We start from the raw sequence: 19,136 nt of genomic DNA, 5'->3' as shown, positions 1-19,136 counted from the left end.
TTGCTTCAGGATGAGAACAGAAATCGTGCTCTGGCGGCGCGGCGGCATCAGGAGGCCCCATTAGCTAAAGTGGTGCTTCAGGTTAAGAACAGTTTCAGGTTAAGAACGGACCTCCAGAACGAATTAAGTACTTAACCCGAGGTACCACTGTATCAAGGTCCCAGGTTTAACCGCTGGTATCTCCAGCTAAATGGATCTTGGGTAGCAGGCAGAAGAGAGGCCTGGTCTTTCTGTTCTGGTCTAAGACTGCCTCATATGTTTCATATCCAAGCACTCACTGGGTTCTTATATTAGCCAAGGTTGAGAAAGTATCCAGTGTGGAGGAAGAGTATGTAGAGAGACAAAAAGCTTCTTCAACATTTAAGATCATATTGAAAAGCGTTCAAAAACATGAAAGGTTATCACTGCTGATGTTGCGTTATTTCCAACATGAAACAAAAAGGAATTGTAATTCTTAGGTTATTGTGGAAATGATTATGCTTAATAGAGAAGTTAGTTGACACTTAGAATGAAAGTGATTGTTCTCAAATATATGGGCTGTCAGAAAGATGTACCAAATTATGTATTTTGAGTAACTCAGTAGTCTGGTATGAGTAACCCCAAATGTTCAAAATCATGAATTGGCTTCCTCAAAGTCACAAGATTAGACTTAAATTATTCTGCAGTTTCAACACATAACACATTTTGAAGCTTTTGTATTAGCTGTCTGTTTTAGAACATCTTGGCAAATGATAATTTTCAAGTTTAGCTGCACTGCTACAGAATGTTCAAGATTTATTTTTATTCATTTTTTTTTAAAAAAGGGAATTTTTAATTTATTTTTGAAAGCACATTTGGTCTCTGGTGTGTGTGCACAAACAAAAACAAACAAACCAGATGCCTGATTGTTTGGATATCCCACCCCAAGGTGCTGCTGGTGTACCATAAAATAATGATGCTATATCCCCAAAATTTACGACTAGGTCTAGGAATCTATGTTATTGCTTTGAATTATTTTTAAAGCTTTAGCAAACACAAAGCAGGACGTCACCCTGTGTCTCCTGTTCTCGGTGATAAAGGTAAAGGACCCCTGGATGGTTAAGTTCAGTCAAACTTTAATATGGGGTGCAGCACTCATCTCAATTCAGGCTGAGGGAGCTGGCAGAGCAAGGAGACAATAGAACAGATAACTTTTCAGACCACTGAAATCATTGAGTTCAAAGTCAAGTGCCATAACTGAATATTTTCTTGCTTGTTTTTCAGGCTGGTGGATGACCGGTGTGTGGTGGAACCAACAGCTGGTGATTTGGATAATCCACCCAAGAAATTTCGAGGTAAGAGACTAATGAAGCAGTAAAGTCAACACTTTTGCTGGATCAACTGCTTTGAGATTCCCTAAAAACAATTCTCTGCTTAGGTACTGATTTACCTAGCATTGAGTGGCACAGTTATCACTGTTACAAATCTAGCATCATGGGTACTAATTTGGTTGTTATCCACAGTCCTCTCAGAGAAAGACAGTTTGTTGGGATAACCACTAAACTTAAAAATCCTCTCCTTGTCAGCTCTGTCAAAGCAAAACATATTTTAAGCTTTTTATATTTTGGTGCCTTCAGTTTTGCACTCTTTGAGAGAGTCAGTGATATCTTATTGATATCTTTAATTTTTTTATCACATTACATTTATTCACTACATTAGCTCCCCCCCCAGGAAACCCTATTATTCATTACTTTATATTTTTATTATCATTATTTTATTTTGGTTTATTACAGTCTTCACATTAAGGTCACTGGATAGGTCCCAACAATTTAAAATACAACATTCAAAACAGTTTAAACAAATCACAAGAACAGGGTGGGTCCCAAAAACATATAACTTAAGTGTCAAAAGCCGGGGTAAAGAGGTGTATCTTCAACACAGACAAAAAGGTGCCAGATATATTTTTGTAGGGAGGGAACCCCACCACCTAGGATCCCTCTCCTGGGCCACCACTCCTTGAGTTTTTCTGAGGGTGGTGGAACTACCAAGAAGACCGTATCTGCTGATGACATCCAATAAGGTTTGTAGGAAATAACAAAAAGTTAGGGTTCCAGGTGGAGAAATCGAAGTTAGAAACAGAATTGTTAGAACCAAAGACCAAGGTACTATCTAGAATGTATAACTTGCTGCTAAAATGGAATACACAAGACGAAATGGTTAAATCGGCTATGATAAAATGGGCACAGGACATTGGGCATAACATTATGTTTGAGGACTGGGAAAGGTTGTGGACCACTGGGCTGAACTTCACCGCATGTAATGCTCTGAAGGAAAATGTAATGAAAATGATATATAGATGGTACATGACCCCAGTTAAACTTGCCAAAATATACCATTCGTCTGATAATAAATGTTGGAAATGTAAAGAAAACGAAGGAACATTCTTTCACCTCTGGTGGACATGCCCTAAGGTGAAGGTCTTCTGGGAAATGATATATAATGAGCTGAAAAAGGTATTTAAGTATACCTTCACAAAGAAACCAGAGGCCTTCCTTCTGGGTATTGTCGGCCAGAAGGTGTTAAAGAAGGATCGAACATTTTTTATGTATGCAACAACGGCAGCAAGGATTCTCATCGCAAAAAATTGGAAAACTCAAGATCTACCCACACTGGAAGAGTGGCAGATGCAGCTGATGGACTATATGCAACTGGCCGAGATGACTGGCAGAATCCGTGATCTGGGAGAAGAGAAGATGGAGGAAGACTGGGAGAAATTCAAGATGTATCTACAAAAACATTGTAATTTGGCTGAATGTTAAGAAGGATGCTAGATTATAAAAAACTGGCCACCACTAAACTAGATTTAAATTTGATGATAAGTGAGACTAAAGAAAATATAAAATTTTTTGGAAGAAGTGCTAGATTATATTTGAATGAGTGGACATGAGATTGTAAACAAGTTGATAATTTGTTTGGAAAAATTTTTTAACGATGTAAATGGGAGCGGGAGACGTGAGGGAGTCCAAAGAAGTGATGAAATTGTTGTGACAGAAGTAAGATCGTTTATTATTTGTGCATTTATATTTGAAAACTTTAATAAATATTTATAAAAAAAACAAAAACAATAAGGTTTGTAGGAAATGAAAATGCCTTGCAAGTATTTGGAGCCAGGTCATTAAGGCCTTAAAAGTTAGTGTGAGCATCCTGAATTGGACCAGGAAGCAAACCGACAACCAGTGCAGTTGTTCTATAACAAGGGTTGTGTGGGTTCTAAACCAAATCCCAGCCAGTAACCTGACGATTGCATTTTTGGATGACTACTTCTTCTTCTTCTTCTTCTTCTTCTTCTTCTTCTTCTTCTTCTTCTTCTTCTTCCAAACTTCATTGACAATTTTAAAAACAATTACCAAGCACAAAGTGTTGTCTTTCAGGACAAATGCAGGTACAGATATTGAAATAGACTTAGAAAATCTTTTACTTTGGAGATTAAGCTCATGTCCATAGGGTATACTTCAATCGAGTGTTACCATAATTTCTCCATAGTGACTGCTGTGACTGAGACAGAAGGGAAATCACTGTACTATTGTTAATCGTTTCTGAGTTCAAGGGCAGTCCCACGTTGAGCACATGGCAATAATCCAGTCTGGAAATTACCAGAGCATGGAGGGCTGAAGTGTAGAGTACAGTATAAACAAATAGAAGTGAACGAAATGCTTTTGTTTTCGTAAAAGGTCAATAAAAATATTATTTAAAAAACAAACAAATAGAAGTGAATAACAATAAATCTTGACAAGGGTTCACAGCACAGGAGCCAACTCCTAGGGGCCGAGGTCCCTTCGTGCCCCCCCCCCCAGTTGATGGGCATTGCCATTCAAATGGTGTGCGCGTGCTGTGTCATGTGATCGATTATGTGGGACAGGGTTTCCCTCCCGCAATATTCTACCCAAGTTGGCACCCCTGGTTCACAGTGTATTGTAATTCTAATCTTACTTTTAAGTTTTGGATTGGAGCTGACTGGGATTGTAACAAATGGAAGTATAATCTATTTTTGCTGTATCAAACCAATTGGAGAATTGTATGGATGGATGGGAGGAAGCAAGCAGACAATGACTGCATTTCTTCACCCCACAACCCTGTGAAAGGAGCGAGAGTCACAGGCTCTCCTAAGCCACTGTGGCCATCTTCTCCCCATCCCCATACCTGGTTTAGAAGGATGGAGAGGGATGGGCCTTCTGACATCCAGCACACTCAACGTGGCATTGGCTGGCATGAATGCCCAGGTACGGACGGGGAGGCTACCTTGGCTTCTTGTGAAAGGCCTTTCTGTGCCTGCTCCCCTTGTACATGGTGTAGGGTTGCAGCTTGTGTGTTTCAGCCAAACGCTGAGCAGCCAAGAAGCCACTCAAGCCAATGCCAAAGCAATAAATTTTATTGGGAGCTTGCATTGGCTCTCTAATGCCGGTTAGATGGCTGGGCTCCCAAGCACATTCAAGTCAGTTGGGATTTTCTTTTTTTAACTGAATGCATTCTCTGATCTCTCTGGCTGATGCATTGACTTGGTTAAAAAAATTATTTGAAGTTAGACCAAGCTGGGGTAGAGGAACATGATTCAAAGACAAAGCAAAATCTGAAACTTAAACTGATACAGGGGTAGAATGAGTTTTCATATCATATAAAATATAACTCTTGGTTCTCTAGATTCCCCCCTCCCCCTAGCCAAATCCTATTGCTAAAGGGGGAATAATACTGAACTTTTTTGTGGTGCTTTCAAAGCTTTTTTTGGTGTTCGAGGCATATTTTTCATATATTATCAGGTTGCAATCCTTACTTGTAAGGTAAGTCAGTATTATTATTAACCTCCATTTAGCAGATGGGAGACTCAGGCTGAGAAAGTGGATCTCCCAGTGCTACCCAGTGAGCTCATGGAGTTGTGAGATATGAACCTGGGATGTCCTGATTCACAGCTCGGTTTCTGAACCACCACACAACGCGAGTTGTCTTCTCTGCAATTTGTTTCATTCACTCTGTTCTGGCAGTGTAAGATACTTGGAGGTATGTCAACTAAGGAAGGGCACTTCAGGAATACAATTAATTTGCTAAGCTTTGTGTATGTTACCTTAGATTATTTTTTAGTTGTCTCTGTGGTGCTTCTTGAGCTCTGTTAATGCTCTGTTAATTTATTGGTAACAAGAGTCAGTGGCATTCTGTCAATCAAACATTAAACATTGTTGGAAATGTAAAGATGAATGTAGGATGTATACCTAGGAAGGTGAAATCAATCTTATTATATTTCAGTTCAAGGAACATTCCCCCAAGGCTATTGGTGGAGTGCCTCTTTCTCACCTCGTTCAGGGATGTTTCCATCTGAGCACTGATGAAAACAAAATTGCAGGTGTGGCTAAATAAACATGGTGCAGAATTACCTAGTCTGTTTTTCTAGTGATTTGAGGGAAACTTTGGGTCAGGGTTATCTAGCCAATGTTTCCTCCATCTTGATTTCTTTGACAGCTACTGTTGATAGGTAGCCATGCTGCCCCCCCACCCAAGAAGATAATTTGGCAGGCTGCCAACAAGAGCAGAGCCACCTCATGCTAGTTGCCAGAACACACAGTGAGAGGCAGGCCCATCCAAGGATATTGGAGGTCTCTCTCTCTCTCTCTCTCTCTCTCTCTCTCTCTCTCTCTCTCTCTCTCTTGTAATATAGGAGGGTAGGCCCTTAGCTGAGCACCTGCTTGGCATGCAAAAAGTCCCCAGTTCAATCCCTGGCATTTCCAAAGAAGGCTGGGCAGGACCTTTGTTTGAAATCCTGGAGAACCACTACCAGTAAGCATAAACAGTACTAAGGTAGATGAACCAATGGCTTCTTGGGATAACCTAAGGTCCCCCATGATGCTGAATGCTGGTAGTGTGGAAATGTTGTGGGATAGTAGGAGAGGATATATTGATTAAATATTATCCTTCCCCACTCACGCTAGTGAGTCATTAGCAGAGTACAGTCCCCGGTGTATAGCAGGAAGCCAGTTGGTAGATTCCGTTGAATCTCTTTACTTAAACAATCCCATCTGGCTTGTCCAGATTGGGTTTGTTCCTGGTAAATTCCCTTTGTTCCCTCTTAAAAAGAATAAAGACACAAAAGTCTTCTTTTAAAAGTAATGATAAAAAGTTTACTTACATTCAGTTCACAATAGGTTCCCTGAAGGCAGGCATTAGCTTGTAGTTACAGAAAAGGGTTTGAGTTAATCCCATATGGGAATGAGCCCATGTGCTGCTGGGTGAGAGCCAGCAGACAGCAAAATAACATCAATATCAGAAGAGAGTCAAAGAGGAAGATGGCTGCGTGACTGGCCCTCTCACAGGGTCACACCCATCTACCTGGTCACATGCAGGGGGAGGATGCTCCAGACAGGTGTAACAGGAAGTCGTCCTGGCTGGAGTAACATCCCCCTGTGTGTCCACTCTGGGCAAACAGGAAGTATTGTACTTGACTGCTTATGCTACATCCCACAGGAAGAGGACAGACAAAAGGAAGAACTCTCTTCCCACTGTGCATAGTTAAACTATGGAATTCACAGCCACAAGATGAAGCAATGGTTCCCATCACCAACTTTAAAAGAGGCTTTGATAAATCCATGGATGATAAGTCTACCAATGGCCATTGGCTGTGATGATGACTATGTCCTACCTCCAGTATCACAAGAGGTGTTCCTCTGAATACCAGTTGCTCAGGTTAGAGTGCTGCCATGCTCAGGTCCTACTTTTGGGCTTCCCCTTGCCATCTGTCTGGCTGAGAGTGCAGGCTGCTGGACTAGATGGGCCTTTGATCTGATGTAGTAGGACTCTGATGTTCTTAGATAATCTGAAAGGAAAAAAAAATAAACAGAAAAGAGCCTTATGAAACTGAAGCCTACCGACACTTGAAGCCCAGTAGGCGTTCAGGATAGATTATCTGCTAAAGGAGCATGACGTGTCACAAACCATAGTATCACATGAACGTTGTGGACAGATATGTCACTGCTAATATTTAGGATTGGTGAGTTGCGTTTTGCCAGAGTTTAATCAGGAAACAGTCAGAGCTAGTGGCCTGGAGGGATGCAGGCAGTTCCACAGAACGTCAAGCTGGGAGAAGCAATCAAAGCGAGGGCTCAGGCAGCAGTCAGTAGCTTTTAAGTGTCAGATGACTGACTTATTATATCTGGGCTGTGCTGGCAGCTGCATCATCATCATCATCAATATTTCTTACCTGCCCTTCACCATAAAGTCCTATGGCAGGTTACAGCAATTTATAAATACAATATTAAAAACAGTTTATAACCAATTACATTTATGAGACTAGACCAGGAACTAAAATACTGTATGTATATCTATATCTCCAGGTATCTCTATATATCCTGGGTGTCAAATACTAGGGTAAGGCTGTGTAACTTCAGCACCTTTGGTACCACTTTCTGGCCATCTCCTGTGGTGATCTGCTTGTGCGCTACCATAGTGGCATTGGGCTGCCACCAGAGTACATGGTTTGTGACCTTTATGTGTTATATCAGAAGTGGGGAGGTCCCCCCCGGTTGAGGACATCATCGGTGGTGGGGGACCTGTATATCAGTAGTGGTTAGGGCCCAAAGGTCAACCCTTCTCTCGTCTCTTCTTTCTCCCCATCCATTTTTCTTTCTTTGCCACTCTCCTTTTAGACCTGATACCTGGTGATTTTCTCCCTGGACACACCCATAATATGCAATTCCAGCACCTGTGGAAATGGGCAAAGTGCTATTGAGGCTTTTTTGTGCTCCTGTGCCTTTGATTAAAATGCTATTTACACTTGCTTATGAGTAAGCCCCATTGAACTGGGTGGACTTACTTCTGAGTAGAACTTTAGAGAACTGCACTGTGGAAATCTCTTTAATGATGTGGACACGATGCCTGGTGAAGAACTAACCTGAGCCACTCCCGTTTGGCACACTTCAGCCATGCCTTCCGTGACTCAACTTTTGCTAATTGTTTCCTATGCATGCGAGAGCCATGGATTCTCAAGCATGTCTTTGTGGTGTGTTGGCTGCCTGGTGTCCTGTTCCAAAGGGAAAAGGTGATGAGTCAGGGAAAGGGCAGGGCAACTCTTGGCCTGTGAAACAGGATGCCAGGGCCAAAGCACTGGGTTTCTTTCCTAAATCCATCCCTTCTCTTAGTCCTTGTCCATTCCAACAACCCCACTTTCCCTATAAGTATAGTGGCTCATTTCCCTTCTCAACAATTTCTCTTTTGACTTGCCTTGTCACCACACTCTAGCATAAGAATCCTCCTAAACACACCATTTGGGATGGAATTCATATGCTCTGGCTGCCCCTGTGCAGCAGGGACAGCCATCAGGGCTGGCTCTACCATTAAGCAGAGTGAGGAAGCAACTTCAGGTGGCAGATTCTGGTGTACGTGGGTTGTTGTTGGTGGCAGCATCTCTCTCAGCTGCTCCTTCTGCTCTCAGGGACAGAGCTGTGTGTGCCCCCCTTGTGTTCCCTAAGCTAGCTAGCTGCCTTCTTTCTTCCTTTTGAAACAATTTATTTATCAATACATTACACAAACATACAGAAATGAATACAAATACCAACATATTAAAAATACAAAAGGTATGATTCTTAAAAAGGAAGTAGGAGCGGAGGACGGGTATAGAGAAAACTCATAAGAACAGTTATTTAAAACCAGTCGTTCTAGAAAAACCGTTACGAAACTCATCCCCATTCTTCCGTCTCCATGTTAAGGAGAAAGCTACATTTCAGGGGGAAGGCAGCCCACAACAAACAAATTGGGAAAGCAAAACTATAACCTGAATTCTTTTGAGACGCAGACTTTTGACCTGTTGCTCAAGCAATGGCACACATTCCAAGCTGCCTATGCGTTTTGCAGCATTGTATAATGGTCATGGGTTGAAAATATCCTCCAGCTATTTGCAAGTTTAAACAGAGTAATTGGCAGCTTGTGTCAGTTTTACTGCGGCTATTAAATTGCTTGTTGCTCTTCCACCACCATTTTATCTAATCTTTTAATCCTTGCCCTTTTGTTTCCAGGAGTATCCTGTACAAGGCAACACTATAGATATAATTGTATGTGGTAGTGATAATGTTTCCTCTATTTGAGATGGAAAGGGGTACAGTTATGCCATTGTCAGAAGTATTGGCTTTTAAACATTCGTGCATTTGTTTATTTCAAAATATATATACGGTGCATTTCTATGCAAAGCCCATCCGAAATGGTTTACAGCAATAGAAGAACTATATCATTTAAATAAAAAATAATAAAACCCATCCTATTCGTTAGGTTTGACTGGCTCATGGTTTTCTGTGTATATATGCATGTGTGCTATGATATTTGTGCTTCTGGAAGTGAAAAATCTCCCTTTGCTCTGCTGTCACTTGTCCTTGTCTTGTTTCCTTTGCCACAGCTCAGAATGGAAACACACAGGAAAACAAAACAGAAATACACTGTATTTGGGGTAGAATGTTTTAAGATCTGCATACACACATTTCTTTTCTGGGGCTTTCTGCATCTTGCCGCATTGGCTATGCAGTGGGTTTTTGAAGCAGAATGGATCTCATATTCTCACAAGGATATGCAACAAACCTAGCATGAATCCTCAGGTGTTTACACTTTGCCATCCTGGGATTCAGCAAATTTGACCCTGAATTCAATGCCAGCAGGGCATGCGCCACTCCAGGGCTGTTTCTTCTCTTGATGTCATAGGATTTCAACAGGAGCAGCTTCAGGTTACTGCAAGGAAACCACTGCAAGTAATAACATCGACTGGTCCAAACACTCAGAAGAATCACACTCTCTTGAAAACTGCTGGAGCTGACACACCTTTGGTGCAGTATTCCAGCTTTCAGGAAAATTCACTCTCAATGAATTTCAGAAGGCTGGTCTATTAACTGCTCAGACAGTGGTTCAGCACTTTTGATATTCTGTGATATAATTATTTACAGCACAAGATTAAAAATGCTATCATCAGCTGCTGGCCTTTGGCACATGTTATCACATCCTTGTGGGTCTTTGAGCTTTTTTGGTCCTAGGACTGTGTAGGGACTTACTGGGCAATTTCTAGAAATAGAACTCCCCCATTTCAGGTTCAGTTTTTGAGACAAAAACACATGGGCCTAGATTCAACAAAACAGTTGTATCAGCAATGAGTCTGGCTAGTGCAAAGTGGCTTTCCCTCATCTTCTCTCCCCATTTGCCCATGCACCCCCCAATCAACCCCAGAGGGTTGGGAGAATCCCTAGAACAGCACATGGGAGCAGAAGAGCAAAAAATGGTTGTACTGGCAGAACAATAATAATAGTGTGAAATTGAATTCCTCCCATGGTTTTGTCAAAAAAGAAGAGACAATCTGTTCGCCAAGCAGCAGACATAGCTCTAGTGGTGACCTGCACCAGACTACCAGACTACTTAGGAAACCTCCAAATTAAACTAAACTAAATTGAACGAAGTATATAATTCTGAGGCATGGATTTCTTTCCTGCCCTGGTTTGGACCTTGGCATTTCACTGACTGTATTCCTCTGATCCGCCTTAAGTCTCTTTTGCGGATTGGTCTTCAAATATTACTGATGATATTTCACTTCATAGTGAAACTGCCCTGATATTCCTTTTTAACCCCCCCCCCCGGACCCATGCAAATGTCAATTAAGTCTTTCCAATGTGCCTTTGTTTGATTGCAAATGACAAACATCCATGCAAATGGAGATTTACTGAATCTGTACGTTTCTAGAGAAGCAGACGTCTTAAATGGCATTTGCACACCTCTTCAGAAACAGGTTTTAAGCTGCACATGTTCAAAAAGTCATGTTGGCGGCAGCCCTTAGAATCCAGCTAAAATCACATAGTTCAGCTATGAAGTGTCTGGACTTGGCTGGGCCAACAGAAATGTCTGATCACAGCTTGGCAGTTCCTGCTCCCCGCCCCTTTCCATGCTTTCCCCTGAGGCTCTTTTAGCAAGGCAGATCCCCATGTTTGGACACGTTAGGGGGGGAAAAACGAAGGTATTCAAATCTTCTACTTCGTCAGAGACATGACAATAAATGCTTTAAGATTTATTTTATTTTTTAAACACACTGTGGGTGGCTGGCTGGGTGTAACAGACAACATAATTGCACATAATCACCACCCATTGAGGACACAGCAGCAGGACAGCTGATTCCATTCATATCCTCTGGTCAGAAACAGCTCGGTGTCCAGCAGGATCAGCAGGAAGCAGGGTCATTCCAGTAATGGATTCACACCTCTGCTCTAACTCTGGTGTTCAGTCCTCAGGGAAACTTCCAGCCAAGTCACTGAACTGCTGGTGCAGTTTAACCTTGACACGACTCACTTGCAAGCACATGCATATTCCTTTGGTGATAATGGCAGAGGCAAGGAGTCGGGGACGACGACGACCCTGCACTAAATGATGTGGGATGCATTGTCTACACTGACTGCCGGTGGCTTGCCAGGTTTTGAGCTAGGGTTCTTTACCAGTCCTACCCAGGGACGCTGGTGGCGCTGTGGGTTAAACCACAGAGCCTAGGACTTGCCGATCAGAAGGTCGGCGGTTCAAATCCCCACAATGGGGTGAAATCCCATTGCTCGGTCCCTGCTCCTGCCAACCTAGCAGTTTGAAAGCATGTCAAAGTGCAAGTGGATAAATAGGTACCGCTCCGGCGGGAAGGTAAACGGCATTTCTGTGCGCTGCTCTGGTTCACCAGAAGGGGCTTAGTCATGCTGGCCACATGACCCGGAAGCTGTACACCGGCTCCCTCGGCCAATAAAGCGAGATGAGCACTGCAACCCCAGAGTTGGCCACGACTAATGGTTAGGGGTCCCTTTACCTACCTTTACCTTTACCAGTCCTACCCAGAGATGGCAGGGATTGAACTAGAGACCTGCACACAGAGCAGATCCTCTACCACTCAGCTACATCCATTCCTTTTGCTGTATCCCTGGTGATGCCAGTGCATTGCTGTACCCTCAAGCTCCATTTATTAAAGAAGGGTTAACCCTTCTTTATTTAAGTGATGGTCTTTTGTGAGGATGCAGGGTTGATTTCCAGGTAGGAATTTTGAAACTTTTTGAAGCAGCCCTTACTCTTGTCTGGCCTTCCTCAGAAGTCAAATCGACAATAGCAACGATATATAGGCTCCCAGCTTGTTACCTGGAGAAGAAAATGTATGAAAAACAAGAAATTGTACCATTAATCTCCAGCTCAGGCAATTGATGATGCATTGGGGCACATCAGTTTTTGTACTGAGAGACAGTAAGGACCCACAGTCCCTTCACACACTTGTTCAGTACATGAGAGGTTGTTTTGTGTGAAGCTCCCTCTAGTTTTCTATGTACAAGCATTTGTGTGTGAGGTATGTCTGTGTGTGAATATGGAAATCTGGGCATTTGTCCATCTATGAGCACCTACCAGCAGTAGAACAGTACAGACCAGGCAGAGGTTGATCACTCAGTCTGCTGTTTGTGAGAAACTGGTCCTAATTCATGAGGAGGGGACATGACCTGCTAAAGTGGGGAGTTTCCAATATGATGTTCTCTAGATGCTATTGGATTGCAGCTCCCAGCATCCCTGATGGTTAGCCATGCTGTGTGGGGACAATGAGAGTTGGGAGTCCAGCAAAACTGGGGGAGGGGGAAAGGGGGTCACCACATGCATTAACCCTGTGCTAAGGAATTCCCCTGGCATGGGAGGTGAGGTGTCCTTGGTGTGGGACTTGCCAATAGCAGAAGCAGCCGTGTGGAATGAGACAACGAAAAATGGCTTCCTTCCAGAACTGGTGAGAATAATGTTTTGCGCCTGCTTATTCATCACTCTCTGATGAATAACTGACAGCAGGTTTGCCAGCAACTTGGGACGGGATCCAAGAATGGAAATTATTTTCTTCTAGTGTCTGAAGTTTCTGTGGTGCTATTTTAGGAGCAATTAAGAGCCATCAAGGACTTTGGTTCCATCCACCTGGGACTGTCTTTCTAACAAACAATTGAAATCACTGCTAGGCCAATTTTCAAAGCAATTTTCACATGTTTTGCCAGGGTGGGGCAAAAATATCACTCAAGGATTGGATTAATTTTAAAGCAGGGGAATTTAAAGAACTTTCTAGAGTAGATCTACCTTTAAATACAAGGTTGCTAGTTCCCCCTTTTAAAAAATGGTCACAGTGCAACTCTCCCCCTGCCCCCAGTGCCCCTGAGAGTGGCATTCACACATTGCAAGGCTGATTTTAATTCTTTCTCAACCCTCCTTTATTTTGATAATGCATTTTGTTCAGGGTCAAAAGTGAAGAAGAATTATTCTTACTGCTTAATAGAACTTTCCCATCCTTGCCTAAAAGCTGTACATGCCATTACATTTGCAGGAATTGCTATTTCCTCCTAAAAGATGTATGAGAATCTCTTTTCCTAGCATTTGAGAGCTACAGGAGAGATGGCGATAATGAAAAACGGCCCTCTTTTTCTAGCATCTAAAAGGTGTAGAAGGATTTGCATTATCACATAGCTCTTAGACACTAGCAGTGACACAAGGGAAGGTGGACTCCCACAGCTAAGAGTCTTGTCTTTTCCAGACTTCTCAGATATGTAACATTTACATCGTATTTAACCTGAAAGTTAACGTTAGTAGAAAGAGAATAATTTGGTGAGCAGCAGCTCTTAATAATCAGTGGTGAGCGTTAGAAGAATGTAATGCTTTCAGGCTTCCCACAGGCAATTGGTTGGCCACTGTGAGAACAGGATGTGCTAGATGGGCCATGGGCCTGATCTAACAGGCTCATCTTATGTTCTTATGAATTGTGGTTTTAGCATGCTAACGGTTGCTAACTGTTATGTACTGAAGTTCTCACCCTGGGCCAGCAGGGGGATACTGTAGATAGTTTTCACTCAGGTCCACATATGCAAATAAGGGATTGAAAGTGACATTCAGTGATTGGATAGTTACAGAAAATGGTTACTGTTGCGTTCTAGTGGAGCTCTATATAAGCAGGCTGGCTGAACCCTTCAGTTCAGTTCTGTTCTGTTCTGGCCTGTGAATAAACAAGAGCTGTTTGAAGAATCGCTGTGTCATCTGATATGTTCACCCACAACTTAACACTAACTTCTTCTCATTACAGATTGCCTCTTTAGAGTATGTCCCATGAACCGCTACTCCGCCCAGAAACAATACTGGAAAGCCAAACAAACCAAACAGGACAAGGACAAAATAGCCGATGTGGTACTGCTGCAGAAACTTCAGGTATGACAAGCTCCAAAAAACGTATTAACCACATTTCTTTCTGATCTGGCAAGGCTGGAGGACCTTTCCATTGCTTCCTGCTTGAGACCTTGCTGTATTGTCTACCCTCAGCATCACCCTTGCTAGGCAGGAAGTGCAGTGGTGGCTGCTGCCCCCCCTGGAATTGGTAGGGTGGAAGGCAGGCAGACCAACAGTAGGGGGTGCCAGAACCAATGACAGACAGAGCCAACTCAAGAGGGGACCCTCTTGGTTTTTCTGCCACCCTCAGAAGCTCAGCGGTAAGGGATTCTCTGTGGCAAAGCCCAAGTTGTGGAATTCCCTTGCCGCAGAGGTTCATTTAGCAACTTTTATCATATCCTGGTCTCTCTCTCTCTCTCTCTCTCTCTGTGTGTGTGTATGTATATAAGATACACTCTATTCTTGCGATAGTAAATTGTTTTTAATATTGTGTTTTTAAATTGCTATAACCCACCCTGGGAAGAAAATAATAATAATAGTAAAAATAATAATAGTAGCAATCCTCCAAATTTATCTTCACTGCTTTATGGCATAAAAACTTTCTTTAAAAAAGAAAGAAAGCTGAGATTCTCAGGATGCTGAATTCTGTGCTCAGAACCATTCCTGCACGTGTGCATTGTGCAGCTGGGAAATGCACAGTGACCTGACTATAGAAGGGCTTGTATTTGCACTGCCTTATTTTACCCCGCCCCCCCCGTATAATGAAACCCAGCTGTTCTTCTGGTTCCCTGGATCACATCCAGTGCCTCCCCCTCCGCACCTTGTGTAATGAGATTCTAAGAGTGATTCACACCATCAACAATTGTGGTTAGCCTACATGGAGACAAATGAGTAAATTAATATTTGAAATATAATGGAAGTAGATTTTCTGTGCAAGGAGAGGCATAGCTTGGCTCCATTGTTCCTCACCTCTCCCAGCTGAGGCATTTATGTAACGCATTGATATGCTGCTGCTCAGCCACAATTTCTGAGGAGTGTCCCCAGTAAAACAATAAATAAAAAGAGCAAAGCAAAAATGCAAGTCCAACACCCAAACAAAATAACCCACAACAGAAAAAAAGATTTAAAACAGAGGCAGAAAAACCAGCTCCAACATTCCTGATTCTTCAGAAGTGCTTGTGTGTTTTGAGGCTACAATGCAGCCTTGTTGCAGACAACTTTTAAAAAATGAGGCCTGTTTTCATTTTTCAAGGACATCCTCCCCCCTCCCCCACTGACCAGGTTAGGCTTATAACTGTATTTCAATCAGAGGAAATGATTTTCTAAAATAGAAACAGAAAGAACGGAAATCCAGTCTCTCTCTTTTTTTTAGAACAATCTGAATTTTGCTGGGGCAATTCTCCCAAATATTTGAAGTTGAATGGCACCATCAGAGCCAGCCTTTCAGCAAAGTTTTGCACGTGTGTACTCAGTATCAAGTCTCAATGAGTTCAGTACACAAATCCCATTAAACTGTGTATTGAGTTGCAGTCTAAATTCATTTTGGTGGCTTTGGTGAAATAGTAACTCATCTTTAAGCATCCTGATTGACTCTGTTATGGTCCATTAGGGTGACCAGAAGGAATTCCTGTCCTCCTTCCCATGTTGAGCCTAGGTGAGACCCTGCGTTCTGAGCCCTTGTTATCTGATGTTCAGGCAGGAACAGCAACATCCTTTAGAGCTTCCCCCTTCTGATTTTGGGCCTTTCATATGGAACACCTTAGCTGACCAACTCCCTTCTGAGCCTTAGAAGACTGTTTTTTTTGTTTTAAATTATTATTTATGAAGGCTCTTTGAATTGTTTGGCTGGTGCGGTAGGTGGGATAGAGATAGAGGCTGCTTTTATTCAATCCTTGGCTATTTCCTGATCCCTGCTGGTTATGCCATTGTTTGCTAATTTATTTATTTTGGAAAATATTTATATCTTGCTCTCTGTCCAACCATTTCAAGGCGAGGTATACAACAATCACTAAAACAACAAATACAGCTACAAGTCAGGAGCAGATAAAATACTAAAGTAACAAATAATCTTAACATGCAATACTGGTCATTGCAAAATTAAGAAGAGAGATTAACAAACAATTAAATGGCACTGTAATTTTTTATTGTGGGCGCAGGCTTTTCGGTGGGTGAGGTTTTTTTAGAAATAACATTGATTCATATTAAAAGTAAATAAATGCACAAAATCCTCCTCCTTTACCATGTGGTTTGCAGGCTTCCACATGGGAAGATCTGTTCCCATGTGGGCTGCTGGTTCCCCTATGCACTGTGCTTGCTCAGTTCAAGCTCCACTCTTAGCCTAGCCTGCTGAAAATGGGATCCCTTACCTGCTTACTTGTTGAGTTGTGATTCCTTGCTATGAAGGTTATTCCTCAAGGGGTGCTCTGTCTAAGAACCAGTAAAGTTATTTAAGGTGGGTCCACCATTTATGCATAATTTACATACATGATCGCAACCTTAGGCGCATGCTCAATTAATGGATGGATGGATGAATGAATGAATGGAGAGTGGGGAAACTGTGCCACTGAAAGAGCTTTTTAAGTCCTCTGCTTTGCTGACCCAACTCTGGGAAGGGCTCTCAAGGGCTCTAGGAACCATGGCAAAGCAGAGTTCCCATTTGTCCAACCCTTGGAGCTGATGTAAAAGGACACCATGACCCATGGTAACGAAATCTGCCAGGTTGAGGAACCAGGTCACCCCCCCCCACCTTGCTTCCAACAAAGGTAATCAAGCAGGGAAACCAAAGCTGTTCCAAACTGTGTACACATTTTAAGCTTAAAATGCAGCTAAGGTCATTCTTATTCTCAATTTGGATCGAAGCTGGCTTGGGGAAAAACACATCAAAACACAGTAATTCCTAAGAAATAACAGGACAGATCTAGATTGTAGCTAATATTGTACGTACACCACTTCCCAGACTGCATTGGATGCAGAGTAAAATTCTGACACAAATTCAATCTGGACACAGATTTCAGGCTGGAAGCCAGATTGAAATGGAGCTGCAAATAGCCCCATTGGTTCAAAAATATAATATTGTCTTTTTAAAAGCTCTACCCTAGGGAGATGCTAAGGGCTGGCTTCCAATAATGCTAGCCAGGGGCTCCTGTTGTTTTTTTGTTTGGAGTGGAGATGGGTGGATGGGTTCAATTTGCACCTGTGCTGTGGCACTTCATTGTTCCTGGTGAGCCATAGTTTGCTTTAATTCTGGCTTCTGTTACATGCAAACTAGGCTGTACTATACTTTCTCCAGTCATGGTGTAGAGAAAGAAGCTGCAAGTCACTAAGTTCTCTCCGCAAACGGTGGAAATAATCTGTCACGTTTTTAGTTTCTGAGACTACAAGACGTGCTTCCAAATATTTTTTTTACTGCTGTTAAGGCTAAAAACTTGCATTGAGAAAGCAAGCAAGCTAGTAAGAATGGAGATGCCTCTTTCTCCTCTCTCCTCTCCTCTTTCGTTAGGCTTCCCCTTTTCTTGTCTTTTCTTCTTTCTTCCTTTGTTCTATTTTAGACCAAGTAGCTGTTTTATATTAGTATATTATAAAAAGATACTTTGTAATTGGTATGTATTTTTGTATATCTCCGAATAAGTAACAATAAATAAATAATTTATTTTTAAAAAGCAAGCAAGCAAGCAAGAAGTCTCACAAAACTGAATTTTGCATCTAGTATCTAATTCTACCCTTATGTGCAATTGGGAATATGCACAGCCCCTAAATACAGACCATTGTGCCAGTTTAACCTTTATGGGCTACAGGAAGAGCAAGGACTCCACTGAAGCACAGAGAGAATTTCCAATGGTGCCTTCATTTGATGTTGTTTCTGATTTCTTCCTAGGATCAGAAGGTTCAATCAGGCACACTTTTCTTTGCCTTGCATACCTAGATCCGTTTCACTATCTGCTCCATCCCATACTTCCTGTACTCTGACCCAGCCCAGGAGCCTCAGGGGTTATTTGCTTATTTTTCTTTCAGTTCCTTTTGCTGCCGGTATTTCTCCTGAGCAGCAGGCTTGTCCCAAACTGTGCATGCTCTGCTTTCCTCCCCTTTGCTACCAGACTGGAAACCGAGTCAAATATTAATCCTGTGTTTTGGAGAGACTAGGGTTTAATTAAATAAAAAGTGCAGCAGCGTTTCTGAGGGCTTTGGATTGCCAGTGAAGCATCCGAGAAGAGCCAGCCTCTGCCAAGGTGGATTTGTGGTCAGGGCACCACCTACTTGGAAGATGGTTTAATTCCAGGGCTTGAAGTGGTTGACTCATAGCTAATGGCTCTTCTCTTGCACCGCACAAGCAATTCTCTTTCCTGCAGGGCAACCTCAGAAACCGCTCCTTTATCAGATACTCATTTGACCAGCAATGTCCTTACATTTATATCCCCAATCATCCTGAAGTGAACTGAGAAGTAGCAAAGAGCTTAACAGGCTGAAGGGAAGTTTCCTTGAACATTTCCCCTGAACTGATTTCATTTCAACAGTTCAGTTATATGCAAAGTGGCATGAACCTATCACACAGGATGAAGAGTGCAGTTGTCATGGACATCAGAGCTGGTGTGAAGGGTTGACATGGATGGGCATCTGCCAGAGGCCTACATCCCAGTGGGGGTCCCACTGACAAGAGCCCCCTGGTCCAGCTCTTCCTCTTCATCACTGCAAGCTGCCTGCTTGTTCACCTGCCTCTTGCTCTGGCCTCTTGCTCTGACTCTAGATTTGAAGTATTCCCTTCATTCTTTTTGTCATTCCTGGTTTGGATTCATTCTGCTATGGTCTGTGTTTCTGTACAGCATGCTGCACAGATGGAGCAGAAGCAGAACGAAACCGAGAATAAGAAGGTGCATGGGGACGTGGTGAAGTATGGAAGCGTCATACAGGTATGGAAGGTTGTCTTTCTCTTCCACTTCTGAGTGCTGGAAAAGGTGAAGGAAAGGCAACCCAAAGCTGTTGGG

At 42.5% G+C, this 19,136-nt stretch overlaps 1 protein-coding gene across 1 annotated transcript in view; it reads left to right on the top strand.

The window, feature by feature from the left end:
* The window catches only part of ITPR3 (inositol 1,4,5-trisphosphate receptor type 3), a 100,871-nt gene that overhangs the window by 24,002 nt on the left and 57,733 nt on the right, over positions 1–19,136 (top strand). The window contains exons 2-4 of the mRNA XM_081866758.1: positions 1,243–1,313; positions 14,078–14,199; positions 18,975–19,061. Coding sequence (XP_081722884.1) covers positions 1,243–1,313; positions 14,078–14,199; positions 18,975–19,061 — 280 coding nt within the window. The remainder of the gene's footprint in view (positions 1–1,242; positions 1,314–14,077; positions 14,200–18,974; positions 19,062–19,136) is intronic.

Source organism: Podarcis erhardii, assembly GCF_964252035.2.
Source record: "Podarcis erhardii genome assembly, chromosome: 6".
Classification (NCBI taxonomy): domain Eukaryota; kingdom Metazoa; phylum Chordata; class Lepidosauria; order Squamata; family Lacertidae; genus Podarcis; species Podarcis erhardii.
The sequence above is the reverse complement of the archived record's forward strand: the minus strand, read 5'-3'. Positions and strand labels throughout refer to the sequence as shown.